Source organism: Poeciliopsis prolifica, unplaced genomic scaffold (assembly GCF_027474105.1).
Source record: "Poeciliopsis prolifica strain line A6 unplaced genomic scaffold, Auburn_PproV2 SCAFFOLD002, whole genome shotgun sequence".
Taxonomy (NCBI): domain Eukaryota; kingdom Metazoa; phylum Chordata; class Actinopteri; order Cyprinodontiformes; family Poeciliidae; genus Poeciliopsis; species Poeciliopsis prolifica.
Window position 1 is genome coordinate 18,808,972 of NW_026562377.1, and position 18,521 is coordinate 18,827,492.

Sequence of the window (18,521 nt, forward strand, 5' to 3'; positions counted from 1 at the left end):
TGTGAGGGCTTCCAGATTGAGAAGTGGTCCTCTGGGGAGCTGTTCCTCAGCTGGCTCGAAATGCTTCGCCACGGAGAACATCCTTTAGAGGGAGGCCATCACAAAGTGAGAATCCGCTCCAAATGGGTACTTTGACATTCCCCGGCATAATTGGAAGCACTTTCTAAACCGAGGGGTTCTTTTAAAAATGCATTGAACAGCAGAGAACAGGATGCTTGCAATTTTGATTCCACTCATGAACCTCTCTGCAGCAGCCTGTCAGGCTCGTACTATGTATGTTACGGCCGACCCATTTGTCAAACTGCCAACTTTTTTATTGTATTTTATTGTGTATGTATAAAAGTAAGAGGCATATTTGAGTATAAGCTACCTACTCATTCAAGCAAATCTCCTTCTGTAATCTGCCTCTATCTACACCACATTGGTTTCCTTTTTTTTTTCCCCACTCTATTTTTTTGGTTGATTTTTTTCTTTTTTTCTTTTTTCTTTTTTTTTTTTTTGCTCTGAAGTTGCATAGTGGTTTCATCATCCTGAGCAATAGGAGCCAGCGGGGTATCGCGCAAACACAACAGACAGGCTCATTTTTCACAGGTTGACTTCCGAGCTATTCTGCAGGATGTGTCACGACAAACGGCGGATATGTGACAGACTCACGTCGCACCCGTGTCCTTGCATTAGAGAGAGGAGGCACTATATCATGTGTGTGTGTATGTGTGTTTGTGACTGTGCACACCTGGATCCAGTGTCTCTTTGTTCTTAGTTGTTTTTGTTGTTGTTGTTTTTTTAGTACCAAATAAGCCCACAGGAATTGTTTGCTCCTCAACGCGGTAACGCTGAACCTCATTCCCAGCAGGCCTGAGCTCTCCGCCAGCCAACATCACCACCTCCGCCGTCCCCAGCATCGTCACTCCCATCGTCAACGGATTCACCGGCATCCCTCATCAGCCCAACGGGCACCCTGCTGTGGAGACGGTGTACACCAATGGCCTGCCGCCCTACTCCACCCAGAGCCCCACCGCCGCCGACACCCTGCAGCAAGCTTTCACTGGCGTTCAGCAATACACAGGTGGGCCACGACGAGTCTTCTGCCGCTGCTCGATCTCACCTGCTCACAAATGCCAGCCGTGTTATCAGCTACGCGTTAATTACCACAGGGTGTTTACAGCGCATCAGAACATCAGAGCGCCTTTGATTGGACACGTCACGCCTGTATGGTCGACCTTAAGCATCCTTGACACCGTCCTCTGCAGGATCCCCTCGTTTTTTACACCACCCCTCTCTTCATTTCTCTGCGCCTTCTTTCCGCAGCAATCTACCCAGCCACCACGCTGACTCCCATCGGCCAAACACTGCCCCAGCCGCCCCAGGTCATCCAGCAGCAGCAGCAGAGAGAAGGTGAGGGTGAGACAACGTTATTACTTTCACACTTCACCCATCCCATCCTCCTGTAATGGATATAAAAAGCAGAGATGAGCATGAGAGACCAATATTGCTTTTACAGTGTACACATCTCAATTCTGTGGAATGGGTAAATAGAGTGGAAAGGTTGAGGAAACAATATTACATTTCACACCTAATCTGAGGTAACTTATACATTATATACACCATAAAAATACAGTATAGCTAGACAGAAAGCAGTGATAATGCAACTGTATTAAATTTTCTGGTTTTATGATCAACATAGTCATATGTTTTTTTTTTCTTTCTTTTTTATAAGTAACAATAAAATCCATTGTAATAAACCTGTAAGAAGCATGCTGCTGCAGCCAAGGGGGACAAGAGTTATGAAAATGTAGAAATGGGAAAACTGGGGCACCTTTCATAAAAATATTTAAAGTGGATCATGGTGATTTTTTTTTTCTTTTCTATGTTTTTTTTTTTTTACTCACACCTGCTGCACAAGTTTAAGTGGAGGAGAAAAAAAGAAAAACAGTCTGGAAATTCTGGAGATATTGCTAAAGAGTATCATATAGGCTAAGTTAGAAAAGTATTACATGAATTACAAAAGTGTAAGAAATAGTAGTAAGGAGAATGTTTTTATTTTTTTTGTATTCCCATTGTCATTGTCAAAATGTTCCATCCATTGATTAATCCATCCATATCTATGACTAACTTCCAAAACTATTACTAGAAATTCATAGACATGTTTTGTATAATACAACAATAAACCTTTTGTCAGCATGTTGAGAGGTAGATGTTGTAAGTTTTATCTTTGATTATTGGTAATTTACTCAACAAGTCTTTGAGTTACAGTTTGAGTAGCAAAGAATGGAGGAACGTGTACATAAAGCAAACCTATTCTGTAGAACTGTTTTAATATAAGTACCAGTCTTAAATAAAATGCTATAGACCACTGAAGAGATAATTGAGATAATTAAGTAGATAATTGTCATATAATTTTGGTGAGACTGGAGAAATGAAATTGACATGCGTTCCTCTTTTTGTCTGCTCAGGTCCAGAGGGGTGTAATCTCTTCATCTACCACCTGCCGCAGGAGTTTGGAGACAATGAACTCATGCAGATGTTTTTGCCCTTTGGTACAGTCATCTCTTCTAAGGTCTTCATGGACCGGGCAACCAACCAGAGCAAGTGCTTTGGTGAGTTACAAACGACATGTACAGATCCATTCACACTTGGTAAATACATGTATAAATTCCTAAAATAAAGCCTCTTTTATTGCACTTAGATGAACTCATGTTTAAAAGCTGTGCGTAATCCAACCTTTAATTTCAGAGAATTTAGTTTTTTTTGTTTTGTTTTGTTTTGTCAGATTTTACCTATGATTCCCAGTTTGGAAATATCTGCACTACAAATATCTGTCTGTGTGAGTGCTGGAGTGACAAATCCAACCCAACCTCAATAGAAGTCAATTAAACATGTTGGAATATTTGAGCTGAATTTTGACACAGTCAGGTAGTGTGAACTGAATTGCTGACTTGATTGTGTTGCCAACTCAGCAACAAAGGAAGGATGAGACACCGAATGTTGTTTTCAGAGCAAGACTCTCATCCATTTTTGTCTACGTCTTCCTCATCTTCTTCTCTGGGATTTCTCCCACTGAGCTCAGTTTTTTTTAAATAAATTTCAATCAAGTCAATCAGTGACTAGAAGGAGGAGCATCATGTACTATTGGAAACATAATTATTTTTTAAAAAATTCTGATCCATTTGAACTTTATTAGTTAAGTGTAAATTCCGGCAGGAGAACTATAATAAATGGGTATATCAACACAAAAATATTTTTTTGTTTTCCCTGACTTGAATTTCATGGAGAAAAAAAACTGGTGGGATGAGCTAAGAAGTGTCAACAAGTTGTTTTTTTGTTGAGCTAAATAATTATGATCATTGTCTTTTATGCATGTCTCTTATGCCGTTTACTGAATATCTAATTTGAAAACATTAAAACATTTAAGATGCTCTTTTCCACAACCTATTCTGGCTGTGACAGCATTTGACAGCCCACAGACTGCGAGGATTGATCTTCGCCCAGACAAACCGACTGGAATTTGCATCTTGATGACTGCTTGTGCTTTGGCATGAGGACTGAGGAAAAGATGCTCCGAGTGCATTGTTTCCAAACTGGCCTGGATGCAGTCGATCAGAGTCAATGTCCTTGTTTCGTTTTGGCAGATGACTGACCCGGAAACCTCCAGGCACTGTCAGCATCTTCGTAACTGTTCTGTAACCCCTCGTTTCTGTCAATACCTGCAACTGCCGAGGCCGAACCACACACCTCCACGCTTCAAGTCGTCGTTTAACTTCAGCAGACTAACTTCACCTTACAGGCATCTGAAGAGCTTGACGGTGACGCTTCAGGGGCAGAGCGGATCGGTGGTGATTGTGGAGCAGCAATTGTTTTTACTCAAAGGGAACTGCAGAAGCCCAATGAAGTGTCCCTAGTGCTGAATGCTTTTGCTTGAGTGAGAGGCTTAATATTAGATACTCCTGAAAGAAGATCTGTTTGCAGTAATGACGAGCCGCTACAATAGACATTCACATCAACGCGGCGGCACTTTGGTACAATTAATCTATAAATGAGGAAGAGAGAATTCTGTTAAATTGATGAGACTCGCCATCAAAACATGTAGTCTTAGATGAGACTATGGGGTCTGTGCCAGCTTTCACCACCCTGAATGTGTTTAGTTGCTGGTGGCATGTAAGAGGTCACATCCTTTTACTGCCGCTGTTCTTTTTTCAGACTTTCACGTTGGCCTCGTCTTCTCTGCCAAGCTTTCACCCCTAATGGGCCGAACCAGATCCAGGAAGGCCAGCTACAGTCTCTCCCAGGTGGCTGTGGACGCGCACAGGCCCCTGTTGTTTTTTTTCACGGGTCATTAACTGTACCTAATGGCACCGCAGACACAAGGGAGAACATCAAGTGGAGACACACTCTGCTGCAGTTTCTGGTCCCTGAAATCTGAAGGCTTAGTTTTTCTACTTGATGGAAACAGAATATTCAGCGTAGGTTTGAGGAGTGGGGAGTTTTGGAGGAAGATGTGCTGATGGGTTTGCGTCTGCCTCGAAACTTGCCAGTTTGTTTTTGCTTACATTGAACTTTTATTTTAACGTTACATGCTATACTTGATGGCTGAGTTTAAAATAAGTTGCTCTGCAAACGTACATACCTTTGGAGCTATTGAGGTTTGTAACATTATAACCACACACTTTGTAAATTGGGATTTCATGTCAAACACAAAGTAGTGATTACTTTTGAAGAGGGTCGGAAGTGGCAAAGGGTTAAAATATTCATATGTTTGTATTCTGGGCCCCAGTTCAGTATGTCGTTGAACAACAAAATCTTGCTGCCTTGTTGCCAGATGGTGTAATAATACCCAACCAGCGTCGCACATCTAAAAACTGAAACGTTTTTTATTTTTCAAAATGGTGAAAACTCAGTCACACATCTCACAATTAAAAAATAGATCTGGACTTTGACTGTGTCATTCTAATACACTACTATGCCATAGTCTGAACCACTTCCTTGTAGTTCTGATTGTATTCTTCTGGTTGTTTTCATGCTGGGAGGTCAAGCTCAAGTCATTTGCAGCTTCTGACAAGTTTTCTTCCAGAAAACAAGTGTCTTGTCCCTGTTTAGATAAAGCATCATATAATCTTATGGGTTGGTCAAAATTATTATTATTTTTATTCACATCAGAGCACCGTCTTCCACATATATATTTTTTGTGTTTCCCTTTACTGATATACTTCACTTTGCTTTCATCCAATATGTAGTTTAAAATGTCGACATTTGTTACTGTAATGTGATATAAAGTAGAAACATGCCCAATAAATCCTATAAATTCAAAGCATCGTGGTCACTAAGGTTTGTAATATTAAACACGTTTGCTAAACCTATTAGCTGGTAATTATTTTTTATTTTCCAATTTTCAAATCTACTCATTAATGGGACTTTTTTTTCTTTGCAAGAATTAGTAATCTGATGTTTTGTTTTATTATTTAACTGAAATAGGCTGTTGCTTTTCATAGTCTACAACATGTGCCTCAAAAACCACGGAGCAGCTTAATATTACATGTCTTCTGTACAAAGGAATGTGATGTGTTTTGGCAGCAACAGCTCCAAACATGTCCCAACAGCTCTTTCTTTCGCATACTTACTTTTCTGGCTAAAAGCGTATTTTGGGCATCATCCTGACACTTTCTTCTTGTAAGTTTAATCAATTTGATCTGTTTCCTAACAGGTTTTGTCAGCTTTGACAACCCTGCTAGCGCACAGGCAGCTATTCAGGCCATGAACGGCTTTCAAATCGGGATGAAGAGGTTGAAAGTCCAGCTAAAGAGACCGAAGGATGCCAGCCGCCCTTACTGACACAGCCTACCTTCAGTATTCACTGCAGCAGCACAGGTAAGCCCTGAAAATGGTGGGAACTTTTTGTGTTCACAAAAGTAAGTTTCAAGCTTCTTCTTCTTCTTCAGAAGAGCTGCGATTGGTTTCTGTAAATATATTTAATAAAACAGTTTATTATGTAATGACAATATGTAATTGTTTCAAAATACTGCAAAACTCAAAGGTTTATGAATACAAAGCGAAGGACACATTCACTCCTGACACATTTTGTCTGCTTTAAAAAGACCAGGGTTAATTTTGTCCATTGGCCTGCATCTTTATTGCAGGTGTGAATACTCTTAAAGGAGAGACATTATATAAAATGTACTTTATGTCATAAAACTGCGCTCTATCCCGCCACCATGATTTCTGTACAATGGGCTGGATTTGTTTACAAATTATAGCAAACTGCACAAAGAGCAAAAAAAAAACAAATAAAATCTGCTTTTGTTCCACACTAAACAACCCAAAGTCTTTCCTGGTGTGAATACACCTTGAGACCTGACCATCAACACCCATGTACCTTTAAACAGTGGCCTAGCACTCTTAAATTGTAAATAATGCATGTACAAAAGAAGAAAAAGAAGAGAAGCAAAGTCCTTTCAGGAATTCCTTTCCCCAGTTTGTCATGTAAATAAAAAATGACATTTAAAAGGAGTCCTACAGGTCAATCAAAGGTCAGGGAAACTTTCCAAGGGAAACGTAATGTTCTGCTATGCGACTGAAGCCTGACAAAGTGTGAATCGGGAGTAGAATGTCAAAATGACCCATCTAAAGAAGCTTTACAGAATCTGAACTGATGAGTAAAAATAGAACCTACAGTCTTCACTAAGCACAGATACGTGCGCAGAATTTTTTTCATCATTACAAATCCTTAACTTTCTTGCACAAAGGGGATAAAACATGCTTGGGCGGTGATGTACCAAAGAAATGAGGAACATTTGACTGACAGATGAGCCAAGGAAATATAACTTCATCTTGTAATATTAGAAGAAAAAAGAAAGAGGAAAGCTCATTGTTTCGAAACAACGGCCCTCTATGAATCCTATAATTGTGCATCATGAATAAGAGAAAAGAAAATTAGATATAGGTTCTTAAATATTTTACAAATAATCAAAAAAGTGGTCTGCATTTATGTTTAGACACCAGAGAAAATGATTAGTAGCTACTAAAACTGTTACCAATTCTTTATTGCAATAGATTCAGATTGATTTTCAATTGTATCTCAAACAAAGCAGGAACTTTACTTAATTGGGCGAGCAAAGCTGCGTAGACAGCAATTTTCATGTTTAGCCACAAATTCTCCATTCAGCTTGATTTCAACAAGGCTGTTACAAAACAAAACTTTTTTTTTGTCATCTAAACATCAAAATATTGCTGTTTTATGGTCTGGTAGAAAGTTGAACTTCTTCCCAGGTCTTTACCAGGATTTCTTCCCTGTCCCTGATGGGGGAAAAAAAAACACAGAATGATACGGCCATCATCATGTTGCACCACCAGTTATGTCAGCACAGATTTAATCACACTCTTTTAAATAATTAAGCCTGGTTCACACGGCAAGATAATTAGGCTGATGTTTGACTCAGTTTTCTCCTTCCTAATATCTAAAGGACACTCCGATTATTGTGATGGCTCTAAAGATAATGTTATGAGATGTTCCTACCGTGTGCGATGTGTTAGGGGTGATCTAGTCTGCTTGGAAGGACATCAGTAGCGCTTTGACCTCAAATCTGGGATATTTAACCTGTAGGATTATCTCGGCCTGATATCCCAGCGTGTGGGGTGTTCCCTGAGGGCAAACGAGCATGCAGCCTGCTATCTGTGAAGTGTTTCCAATCAGAGAGCAAAGTGATGGAAACACAGAGGAAAGTCCGCACCTTCTGCCAGAGCAGAAAGTCAAGTTGGAGTTGCAGACATCTTTTTGTATACTTTCCCTGTTGTCTGTGGTCTCTCAGGTTTTGAAAATCAACCGACAATTTTAAAATCTTACCATGTGAACCAGGCGTTGGGTGACTTCTGAAGGCAATTGGTTGCTTTGACTGAAATTGCATGCTGCAATCTTCAAATATATAGTGATAATACACTTTGAAAGCTGTCCGTTAATTTCATTCCACTTTGAAATTTTCACCCCGCCCCCCAACACACACGCACATATGCACATGCGGTACAACCTTATGTTGGAAGGAAACAATTAGGAACATTTTGAAGGACATGAGCATTATGCAAACAATTAAATGGAAAATGAATGCATTTCTTTTTGCTTCAAGATATTTAAAGTCAGGGGACATTTTGGCAATGTGGGTCCTGTGATTTTGTCCTATCATGTTAAATTTAACGTGTATTGTCAGTAAATATAAGGCTAAGCGTAGAATGTGCAAAAAACACAGAGTCCAAGTGGTTGATTTTATTATGGGGCACATCTTGGGCATACTAATTGTGGGAAAAATCTGTCATCATTGTGATTGACAAAGACGGATTCAGTGTCATGGTCTCTTCAGACCATTGCACTGATATAATGGAGCCATACTGAAATATCCAAAGTTTAAAGAAATGGATCTTTGGATTGACAGTTTAATGAGCAGTGAAATTTAAAATCGCTCCTTTCTTCTTTTTTTCTTCTTCTTCTTTCTCTGTCTTTCTTTTTCTCACTTCTTTTCCCCCCCCCCAGAGTTTAGAGGACACACGTGAAGATATCTGGGAGGAGGTCAGCTTTTTTTCTTTGAGAGCAAGCATATGTTTTAAAAAAATCAACACGTGAGGAGTTTTGGGAGACATATCAACACTTATCAACACAAGAGGATACAAGTTAGAGCAGTAACAGGAGGTGTGGCAAAAGGAAGGAGGAAAAACACGGCGCTTCGATGGGGACTTAACAGCAACAGATGGCACAGAACAGCGAGAAGAAAGAAAAACTGGAAAAGAGACACGACGGGACTGAACAACAGAACTTTTTCTTGTTAAGACTTGAATTGTTAAGTAAGCAACAAACAAAAAAAGCAGCAACAACAAATAGATTTCTATATACATATTATATACACACATATATATATATATAAATATATATATATAAGGAACAAAGAGGCGCTTGTGGCTTTTACTGGACAAATGAGGGTTAAAACTTGAAGATTAAAAAAAAATACAGTGGATAAAAGAACCAATTCTACACGTCCACTGACAGACTTTCTTTCTCTTTCCCTCTTTCTCTTATTCTCTCACCGTCTCTCAGCAAGCGCAGAACTATGACTCTTGGAGGTCACTGAGGTTTCCAATAGCAAAAGTAGAACTGCAATTCTTTCACCCCTAAGGGACCAAAGGACCAAACATTTTTATTGTTCTGAACAGCGATATATATAGTATTAATGATACTAATACTACAAACTACTACTAATAATATTACAAGTTAAACTTAAGAAGAAATACTAGCTTCAGGTTGAAAAAAAAAAAAAAAAAAGAACAAGGGTTTTGTTTTTGTTTTTTATGGTTTCCTTTTACCTTTATAGCTACCGGGTTGGAGAATAATAAAAGCAAAAACAAAAAATGTATAAAAAAAGTAAATAAATGAAGCTGTACTATTTTAGCAGTATAGAAGATATGGGTTAGGCATTGTGTCGGGCATGTTCAGATATGTTTATTTATTCTTTTTTTTTTTCCTGATACATCAGCATTCCCAGCATTTCATCTCAGAAGCGTGATCTTTGTGTTTTTTAGTCACGTTTTGTATCAAAAAAGGGAAATAAAAGCGTTAAAAAATATATAAGCAAAGGAAGGACAAAAAAAAAACCTCAAACAGGACCACAAACACCGACCTCCGTTCAATTCGAAACCCTCGATCTTCACCGCAAATCATTCCCTGGCATTAGTAAATGCCTTGACAGGGCAGATGATCTGACCATGAACCACTGTGGCGAAAGTGCCACCTGTTGGGTCGCTCCTGGGTCGAGCCCTCGCCCACCGCCAAGCCGCTCCAGCTGCTTCCAGCAGGTGAGAGCAGAAACGCCCGCCGTCCCATCACTTTTCCTCCTTCACGTCAAAGTGCCAGTGTTACTGTCTATTAACAGGGATCATCAGTGGATGAGGGAGCCCTGAAACTAAACCAGGACATAATTACGATAATGATAATATTGATCAGATGGAAGCGGCACTGCAGGGCCAGAGACGCACAATCGATTGTCACATTGGCATTTCGAAGAAGCTGACTGAGTGACAGAGCTGATCTGACTCCCCCTGGAGTCTTTTTGTCTCCCTTCATAGAGCACTTGCAAAAGTGTTCACACTTGTCTTAACATGTTTTTCATGTTTTAGCATTGAAACATGCTAAAACACAGTCGGGATGTCAAGTGAAAGCTTAATGCCCAAACTACCACAAACTTGACCTTAGAATGGGCCATTCTAACATTTTTATCAAAATAATTATTTTCTTGCTATAGCTGTATATTTGATGATGTTCCAGGTTTTCTTGTAGATTGGAGACTGAATTTAAAGACACCGATGCTGTTTTTCTTTTGTTTTGTTTTGTTCTGTTTTTTTAGGTATCTGTGTATTACAATTGCACAGTTAGAGCTCATACACAGTGCAAGGCAGCTTGGCAGTGACTGCAGGTCAAATTCAGACCAAAATGATCCATCAATTAGAAAGCAGGAGGCCTAGAAGTGTTGCTGCTGTTTCAGAAGGACAGTTTACCGTCAGCGATGGTAAACTGTCAGCCACGGCATGCTCTAAACACGCGATTAATCAACTAAACCAGAGTCATCCTGATCAGTTGATCTGAGATGAAATCTTTCTCTTCAAAGGCTTCTTTTCGACTGATTCACTCTCCTCTTCTTAGTGAGGCTTTCTCTCTCTCTTTTTTTTTTTCTTAAATGCCATTCCATGACTCAGTTTGCTCTTTGAAGCCTTTTGCCCCCTCAGGACTCACTGAGATTTCAGCGCTTTCATCGACGTTCCAAACTTTAGGCACATCAGCACTCTGGACACTGCACCGCAGCACTCGTCCTGCAGAGACTTCAGACAAAAAAAAAAAAAAAACAAGAGACAACTTTGCCTCTGTGGTTTGGTTACAACAAAAACGTTTCCACCAGAGCGACTCGCCAGATCCTGACGACTGTATAGTTTGATTACTTTTGGCTCAGCTGCTCTTTATCCTCATGTGATTCCTGCTTCACTGGATCAGAGTTATTATTATTATAAGAAAGAGGGAGCAGGAATCTCAGAAGGACTCACAGCTGTTCATTGTACATTGCGCTCCTGCCGGCAGTGTTTAGATGCTGTGCGAAGGTGTTTTGTTACATATGCCTTTTCTCATCATGAATTGCCAAATTATGCAAGCATATCCATTGCAGTTCCTCATCAGATTTTAAATATGTGCCAGATTTTCTTCAAACGTAGACTTATAAATATACTTATTTTAGAAAACTCTTTAGCAGATTGAAATATTTGATTTTGTGATATAGGATACCACTGTCGGAGAAGGGTCGGCTCCCTCTGAAATGATATACGATATAGATTTCCTGTGAAAAGGTTAGATTTCTTATATATTTGCCAGAAGACAGCTCCTTTCCCTCGGCGAGTAAATGTGAGTTTCTATGCTCGCTGTCAGGGCGAAGCAGCTTTAGGAAGCTGTGATATATGCCCTGCTTCCTCTAGGCCATCCAGAGCCTTATAAACCCCTGTCAAAATATATCTTTCTCATGGGATTTCTCCTCAAGAGGGTTTTTTTTTTAATTATTAAAATCAAATTAGATTTTGCCTGGAAAACAGCTTTAGAAAAGCAAATTAAAGATGACAGGTGGAGCTGAAATGCAATGCTTTTGAATTATGTTAAGTTCTTTGATGCCACGCTTAGAAGAAAAAAGGAAATAAAAACATATTTAGAAAAAAACAAAGAATGATTAATTCACAATGTGAGAAACAAATATTGCCAGAGTTTGGCCCCTTGAGATAAGAGCAGGTGCAGTCAGTGCGCACAGTGCTTACTGTGAGTTTGAGGAAAGTTGAAGTCGTCAAAATCTATGAACGGCTTATAAAAAGGGAACTGGCAGTAGTGATTTCTATAGTTTTCTAATTAGGTTGCATGTGATTGATCTAAAATTGATCTCTTACATACTTTTCACTCTTGCATCCATTGTTTTTGAAATCATTTCTTCTGTTAATATTTATCATGCTACCATGGTGCCCTTTTTTTTTAATCTTCTGAGCATGCTCAATAGGGGCCGGGAGGGATGAAGATTATGAATATGGTATTGCTCGTATTAACAATATGATTCTTTACCTATTGTTTGAATGCTAAGGATAGTAGCTTATTATAAATATGAAATCTTGTATAATATGAAAAATCAGCACAGGACCCTTTTTCTTTGGGTTACGTAGAGTTTAGGGGGTTCAGACGGGGAGGGACAGGGAGGGGGCTCGCTTTATAAAAACGTTAACTTTCTGGTTTCTCAGCACAAAGACAGAGAAGCAGCAGTAAGATGAATCTCAGAACCAGTCTTTAAACCGGAAGGATACAAATGCTGTTTACAGGTAGAACTTGTTTTTCTTTTAGTTTTTTCCTTTTTTTTTTTCTTCTTTTTCATTTTTTTTTTTAAGAAGAGCGCCATCTGTTTGTGTGGCAGCATCAGTACAGCATGGATTAACTGACAGGGAAAGCAGTATCTTTTTATAATAAAAAAAATTAAAAGAATAATGAATAAAAAAAAAGTGTTCTGTATTAGCCTGAGAAACCAAACTTTTTTCCCCTGTTAAAATTTCTTAATACTTGCTGCTTAGATTACTTCATATTAATAATTGATGATTTAATAATTTTATAATTAATTACCTGGTCAAGTGTGTAACTTGATGTTTATTTATCAATTTATTTATTTATTTATTTGCTACTTATTTAATTTATTTATTAATTTGTCACTTTATTTATTTTATGGTTATGGTAAGATAAAGATATGTGTCAAAAAGAAATGGTTATTGGAACTTTTTCTCTTGTTCTCTCCTTTTTTTCCAATTTTACAATAAAAAAATTAAACTGGGGTGGTTTTGTTTCTTATGGTTCATTTGGACCGAGCAGAGCCACACTCGGCAGACAGGGGGCGTCGTTGCACAAGGAATTGCTCCCTCACCCCACCCAGCATCTCAAGGACCTTGAAAGTTCAGGGAACGCAGATGCTGCAGCCTCCTCGGGCTCCTCACCTCAGAGCATGTCACTCACACCCTGCCCATGTTTAGTGCTGCAGATGTTATACGTGTGCAATAGCCCCTTAAACAACACTGCAGCCACATCATTTTTTAATGTGTTATTTTTTTTATATGTTTTATGATGGAGATAGTTTAAAAACCAGGCATCTCAGAAGGAGTCAACTGTGGGGCTCCTCATAAAAAGCCAGAGTGCTGAAATCGCAGCCATTTAATGTTCATTTAAAGCTCAGTCGTGTAGTATGTGAGAAGACTTTCTTCACTGTGTCAAGATGGAGACTGAATGCTTTTGGGGGGCTGGAGCATGTGTAAGAAGGAATGGATTTAAAACTTGCATCAGGCAAATATTATCGAGGAAGTGTCACAGGAAGGGATGAAGTTCTTAATCTGCGAGATTAAGAAAATAAGATAACGTATATCCATCCAAATATAAAAAGCAGGGCATAAGTTGTCGTAAGGAGGACAGCGGGTATCTGTCAACCGCGTGCACTGCCTGGATGCCAGGAGCTAAATTTGATGCAACATCTGTTGACAGCTGAATTGCCCCTCCAAACACATCTTGTAATCATCATCCTCCTACATGAGGAGTCGCTGTAACAAAAGCGGCAGCTGAGACACAAGATTCATAATTTGTTTGAGGAGCGGCTTCAAATGGGGAAGAAGAAAAAAAAAAGCTGTAAAAAAAAAAAAAAAAAAGTAGAGCCACTGGCTCATGAAATAAATTGTCCCAATTACAATAAAGTGTGGCTCTTGGTCAGTGTGAGCGGCAGGCAGTTCATCTTTATTACAATCAGTTAATGAAAATCAATCCCCCTCCTGATAAACTCTTATCTCCACGGCCTTTGCGCAGCCCCCGTGCCTGGGAGATAATAAATTAGGGTAATATTGCCTTTGATGAGGGAGTGAATTGCAAATTATTGTAACTTTCCAAGATTTATGATGCAGATGCTTAATTTCCGAGACGAGTTTTTTTCAGGGCGTCAGGGTGCAAGGGGGCCATTTGTTAAAAGTTTGGTGACTTGTGCTCGTTAATAAAAATACACACTCAGACAGCCAGGTGTTCTCAGCTGTTTCCCGGCTGATGCAGCTCACGAGAAAAAAAAAAAAAAACGTTAAATACAGTAAATCCACACTCCAGTTTTGCAGATGTACAGTTCCTTGCTAAAGTATTAATTCCCCTTGAACGTTTTAGCGTTTTGTCAAGCACAAACTTCAATGCATCATTTGGATTTTATGAGACATGAATGCACAAGGTACCATATCATTTTGAAGTGGGCGGAAAATTTTAAATCTTAACTTTTCCTTGCAAGTTGGATGGAATATGTGTGTGCACAGAAACAAATCGGGTCTTGTCTTGATTTTTAATTGTATTTTCTTCTTGGCTTTTACTGGCTTTATTCTAACACATGAATATGCTTTGATATAAAACTATTCTATTTTAGCTCAGGCTGTGTGTTTGGGGATGTTGTCCTTCTGCAAGGTGAACCTCTGCCCCATTTTTTTTGTCCTTTTCAACCCTCAAAATGTTTTCATTCAATCTTTTCCTTTATTTAGCTCCATTATCTTCCCACCAACTTTGACTATGTCCACTTCAAGATTCCTGACAAACTAAATTACACTCCTTATTGCTTCTAAATTCTTCCAAAAACATTTTTGTTCTTCTAGATTTGTGGACTGCACAAACTAATTGTTTAATTACTCCTCAAATATGAATCCCTGCTGCTCCTCCAGAGTTACCATGCACCTCCTACCTGTTCATCTGACTAATGTTGTCTGGTGAACAACTATTTTGTAGGTACAGATGTTCAAAAGCTTGAGATAGTACTTTATAACCCAACCCTTCAAGTTTTACTACAACTCTTATCTCTGACCTGCACACTTTTTTTCATTCAGATTTTAAATTACAGATACATTAATCATCTCGTTTTCATTATTATTTCTAAGAGCATTTGGATCCATTAAATTTAATTTTCAGTGTACCAGAGTTGAGGGCTCACTGCAAAAAGCACAACATTTTTCCGACTTACATTTGGAAATATTTTGAAAATGTTGTTTTCAAAACACTGAAATTTTCAAGCACAAGCCCAAATGTGCTTGTCTGGCACATGCACTCCCTATAAACTACGTTGACGTTTACAGTTGTCAAGCCGCAAAATGTGACGGTTCAACGGGCCTGAACACTTTGTGCTAGGAGCAGTAACGGTAAACACACGGCCAAAAACAGAAACCCAATGCAATGCAATGTGTTTACTAAAGTAGCTGTCAATCAGGCATCCCGCCCCTCCCTCCTTCTCCACATCTCTATCACACAAACCAGGAGAGTATGATTCGATATGTAGGTCAATATGCATGCTGCACTGAGCCAGCGGGTGAGATATGTCTGGTTGCTCACTGTCACTCTGATTATTGAGGAGACACAGAAAGATTGAGTTGGTCAAGTATGAGAGCGGCTGCGGTATAAGAGATAGCTGTATGATTGCTGCCACTAGATTTCAGAAGCCACATACACACACGGGCAGAAACTTTCCAGAGAAATAAGAAACTTCTCACTCTTTGTTCCGCAGCAGTGACCCATGTAACCGTGTGCAACGTGTGTGTGCGTCGTACGCCTTCCTTGCTCGATGCAACAATCAGGCCACTGGTGCATCATTAAGCAAAACACTAAGGCAGCCCGAGCAGGGCCGGGGTTACGAGTGCAGGGATGATGCAAGGTGGATCATTTCAGGAGCAAACACAAGGCTGCGAGAGCAGATGAATGAGTTGACAGCAATTTGGTAAAAAACGTCTCATGCATCATTCAGCGTCGATAATTTAAGCTGGTGTCTGGTATGTGCTAAAAGCTTCTCGTGTGGATGTTTCTTTTAAATGCTTTTTTAAAAAAATACAAGTACTCCTCTACTTAGCTGTCGTCAACTGTATTTTGTTTCATGACGAAGTTGATCTGGCTGGGAGTCTTCATACCTTAAAAGAAAGACTGGAGAAGCTGCTGCTTCAGCTTGATTATCTCACCTTGCAACCATGTCTACTCATCAAGGCCACCTCATTTTTGTCCGAGGAACATCTTTAATTAAGACAGCCATCAATCTATGTATTATCAATCACGGAGAAGACTCACACACCGCTATCTATTTATCTTGCCAAGTGCTTTATTATTATCAAATTAATTTCCCAACTGAGAGTATCCATCACTCAAGCTCTCTTTCTTTCTCTCCCCCACAAGCCCCCCCCTCTCAACTCATTAACCAGGTAATTGTCCTTGTTTACGGGGAAAAGTCAAGACAGGATGGCTCAAAGAGGGTGGACAAGTAATCTTCCAAAAACTGTGTGCACACGCTATGTCTGCCTTGCAAACACGAAGACAAGGACTCCATTAAAGTTGCTTCAGAGTGGACGGCTTGACTTACGCTTCAGTTCCAATTTTCAAAAATGGATGAGGGGAGAAAGAAATAAATAAATCCGAGATCCTGAGTTTGAAATGTTTCCAAGTTGTCAGACAGCTCCACCGCCTTTCATCAGACTGAGGGAGCTCTCACATGGGTTTATTGTACAAAGCTCTGCTGCCTGACAGTCCTGTCAGATGGCTGCGTCTCAACAGATGATATGAGTCATGAACGGGGGACTTGCAGCTTTTTAAGTTTTGTTCTCCTCTTCTCCTCAGCCAATGGGGGAAAAAAATAACTATTAGAATATGTTATCATTGAAGTTGGGATGCTTATGTGTGTGAGAGATCGATGCGGTTTCTGTCTTTTTGCTAAAAGTAAGCGTTCCAAAATATTGATGAATTTGGAAATTACGGCTCAGAATCTAAATTTCAACTTGGCGCTTTTGTATTATTGTGAAGAGACTCAATGTTGGAGCTAAATATCCTCTGATGTACTAACACAAGACCAAAGCTCTGTCACTTGATTATTCTGTTTAAGCCATCACTGTCATAGCAGTATTACGGCGTCTTAAAAGCAGAGTTCTATTTCTTTATTCCTGTGAATTAATTGAAAACACTTCTTAAAAACTGTTTATGTTTATACTATGTGTTCATAAGTGAATTTTATGTTTTAATTGTCTGTATCTTCTAATTGTTTGGCACATCATTGTGCCTCTTGGGCTGCTCTCTCTTGAAAAAAAGAAATGATGTTTAGTTTCCTCTGCGTTTGGAAATAAGCTCATTTTGAACACTCCAATTAGAAACGACAGTCTGTTTAAGTTAGTTGGTTTTCTGTCTCAGACTTGTTTTGTAGGCATAGTCCATATTTTTGTTTTACAGGATTGAAATCCTGACAATTGCAGCAGTTTATCCAGGCAAATCCAGTTGTGTACAGCTTCAACAATGTGGCTGCTAACTTAAAGTGACGTGGGAGAAATGAAAAGAGATCACCCTTCTTCATTGGTGAAATTCACCCGTAGACACTACCACCGCCATGCTTGATAGCTGGTAAAGTGTTATTTTCAAGTTGTTTTTTTTATCTGTCATCTTTCTGGAATGTGCCGTTGGTATTCCTGCACTTTATAGTTCCTGGTAGGTTTGTGCTTCATGTGTTTCGGGTTTGTGATTTACCATCCAAACCAATCTCTGTTCATCTTGAGGAGATAAATTGGATCGCGTGTTTGAATCTTGGTCACAAATGTGACACATTAAAACTGGTCTCGTAGAGGATAAACCACTATTTTAGAAATCTGCTGACCTCAAACCTAAAATTTACAAATTTAAATGCTCTTTCATAATTCTACCTGAAGGAGTGGTTGAACATCTACCCAGAATTACATAAATTGTCTTTATTCCTACTTTGGAAAGAATAGTGCAAATCCATATCTTGAAGCCTCAAATTAGTCCGACATTCATGCAGATGCTGAGGAGATGCAACTGTCTCTGCATCACTGAAGACGAGTGAAACACTGATCTAAAGCAGAGGAGCATACACATGCAAGAAATGAAGAGAGTATTATCATTGAGGCTACATGTATCTGCATGAATCTACTCCCTTTTCACCACTGGACAGGATAAGAATGTGACAGTCTCTGCTTCCTTTCTGTAATGACCTCACTCCTTCTCAATCTTCTTCCAGCTTCCTCCTGATATTAAGACTGAGGTGATGAAGTCACCCAAGAGAGACCTTATTTAGGCCATCTGGAATGTGCTTCACGTGTGAAAGGGTAAAAAATGACACCTTTCAGAGGCCATCTCCCACATCTGGAGTACCTCTCCGTCACGTTGCCTTTATTTAAATAGGACACGGAGGGATAAAGAATGACGGCATGTGTGATGAAACGTGTTGTCAATCAAGAGCATTACCAGAATCAGGTTACCCTTAACTCAATCCGATGTGAATTACATTCACGTCTGCGGGTTATGGAGCATTAATTCTTAATGTCTTCATAAGGAGTCTGCCCGAGCTTCCTTAATTGCATTTTTAATGGAAATTAAAACTGATCACAGCCCCTCTCTCTAATCATAGCACTCAGCTTTTATATATAGTGCAAATATGAAGCCCATGTGCCAT

At 39.4% G+C, this 18,521-nt stretch overlaps 1 protein-coding gene across 6 annotated transcripts in view; it reads left to right on the forward strand.

Moving 5' to 3' along the window:
* Positions 1-9,320, forward strand: part of celf5a (cugbp, Elav-like family member 5a) — a 221,658-nt gene extending 212,338 nt beyond the window's left edge. For 3 of the 6 annotated variants that reach the window (XM_055047006.1, XM_055047038.1, XM_055047023.1), the window contains exons 8-12: positions 851-1,066; positions 1,309-1,401; positions 2,454-2,597; positions 5,699-5,862; positions 8,513-9,320. In XM_055047006.1, coding sequence (XP_054902981.1) covers positions 851-1,066; positions 1,309-1,401; positions 2,454-2,597; positions 5,699-5,826 — 581 coding nt within the window. In that variant the 3' untranslated portion in view covers positions 5,827-5,862; positions 8,513-9,320. The remainder of the gene's footprint in view (positions 1-850; positions 1,067-1,308; positions 1,402-2,453; positions 2,598-5,698; positions 5,863-8,512) is intronic. The other 3 variants (XM_055047030.1, XM_055047045.1, XM_055047013.1) reach the window with 2 other exon arrangements.
* Positions 9,321-18,521: the final 9,201 nt, after the last annotated feature.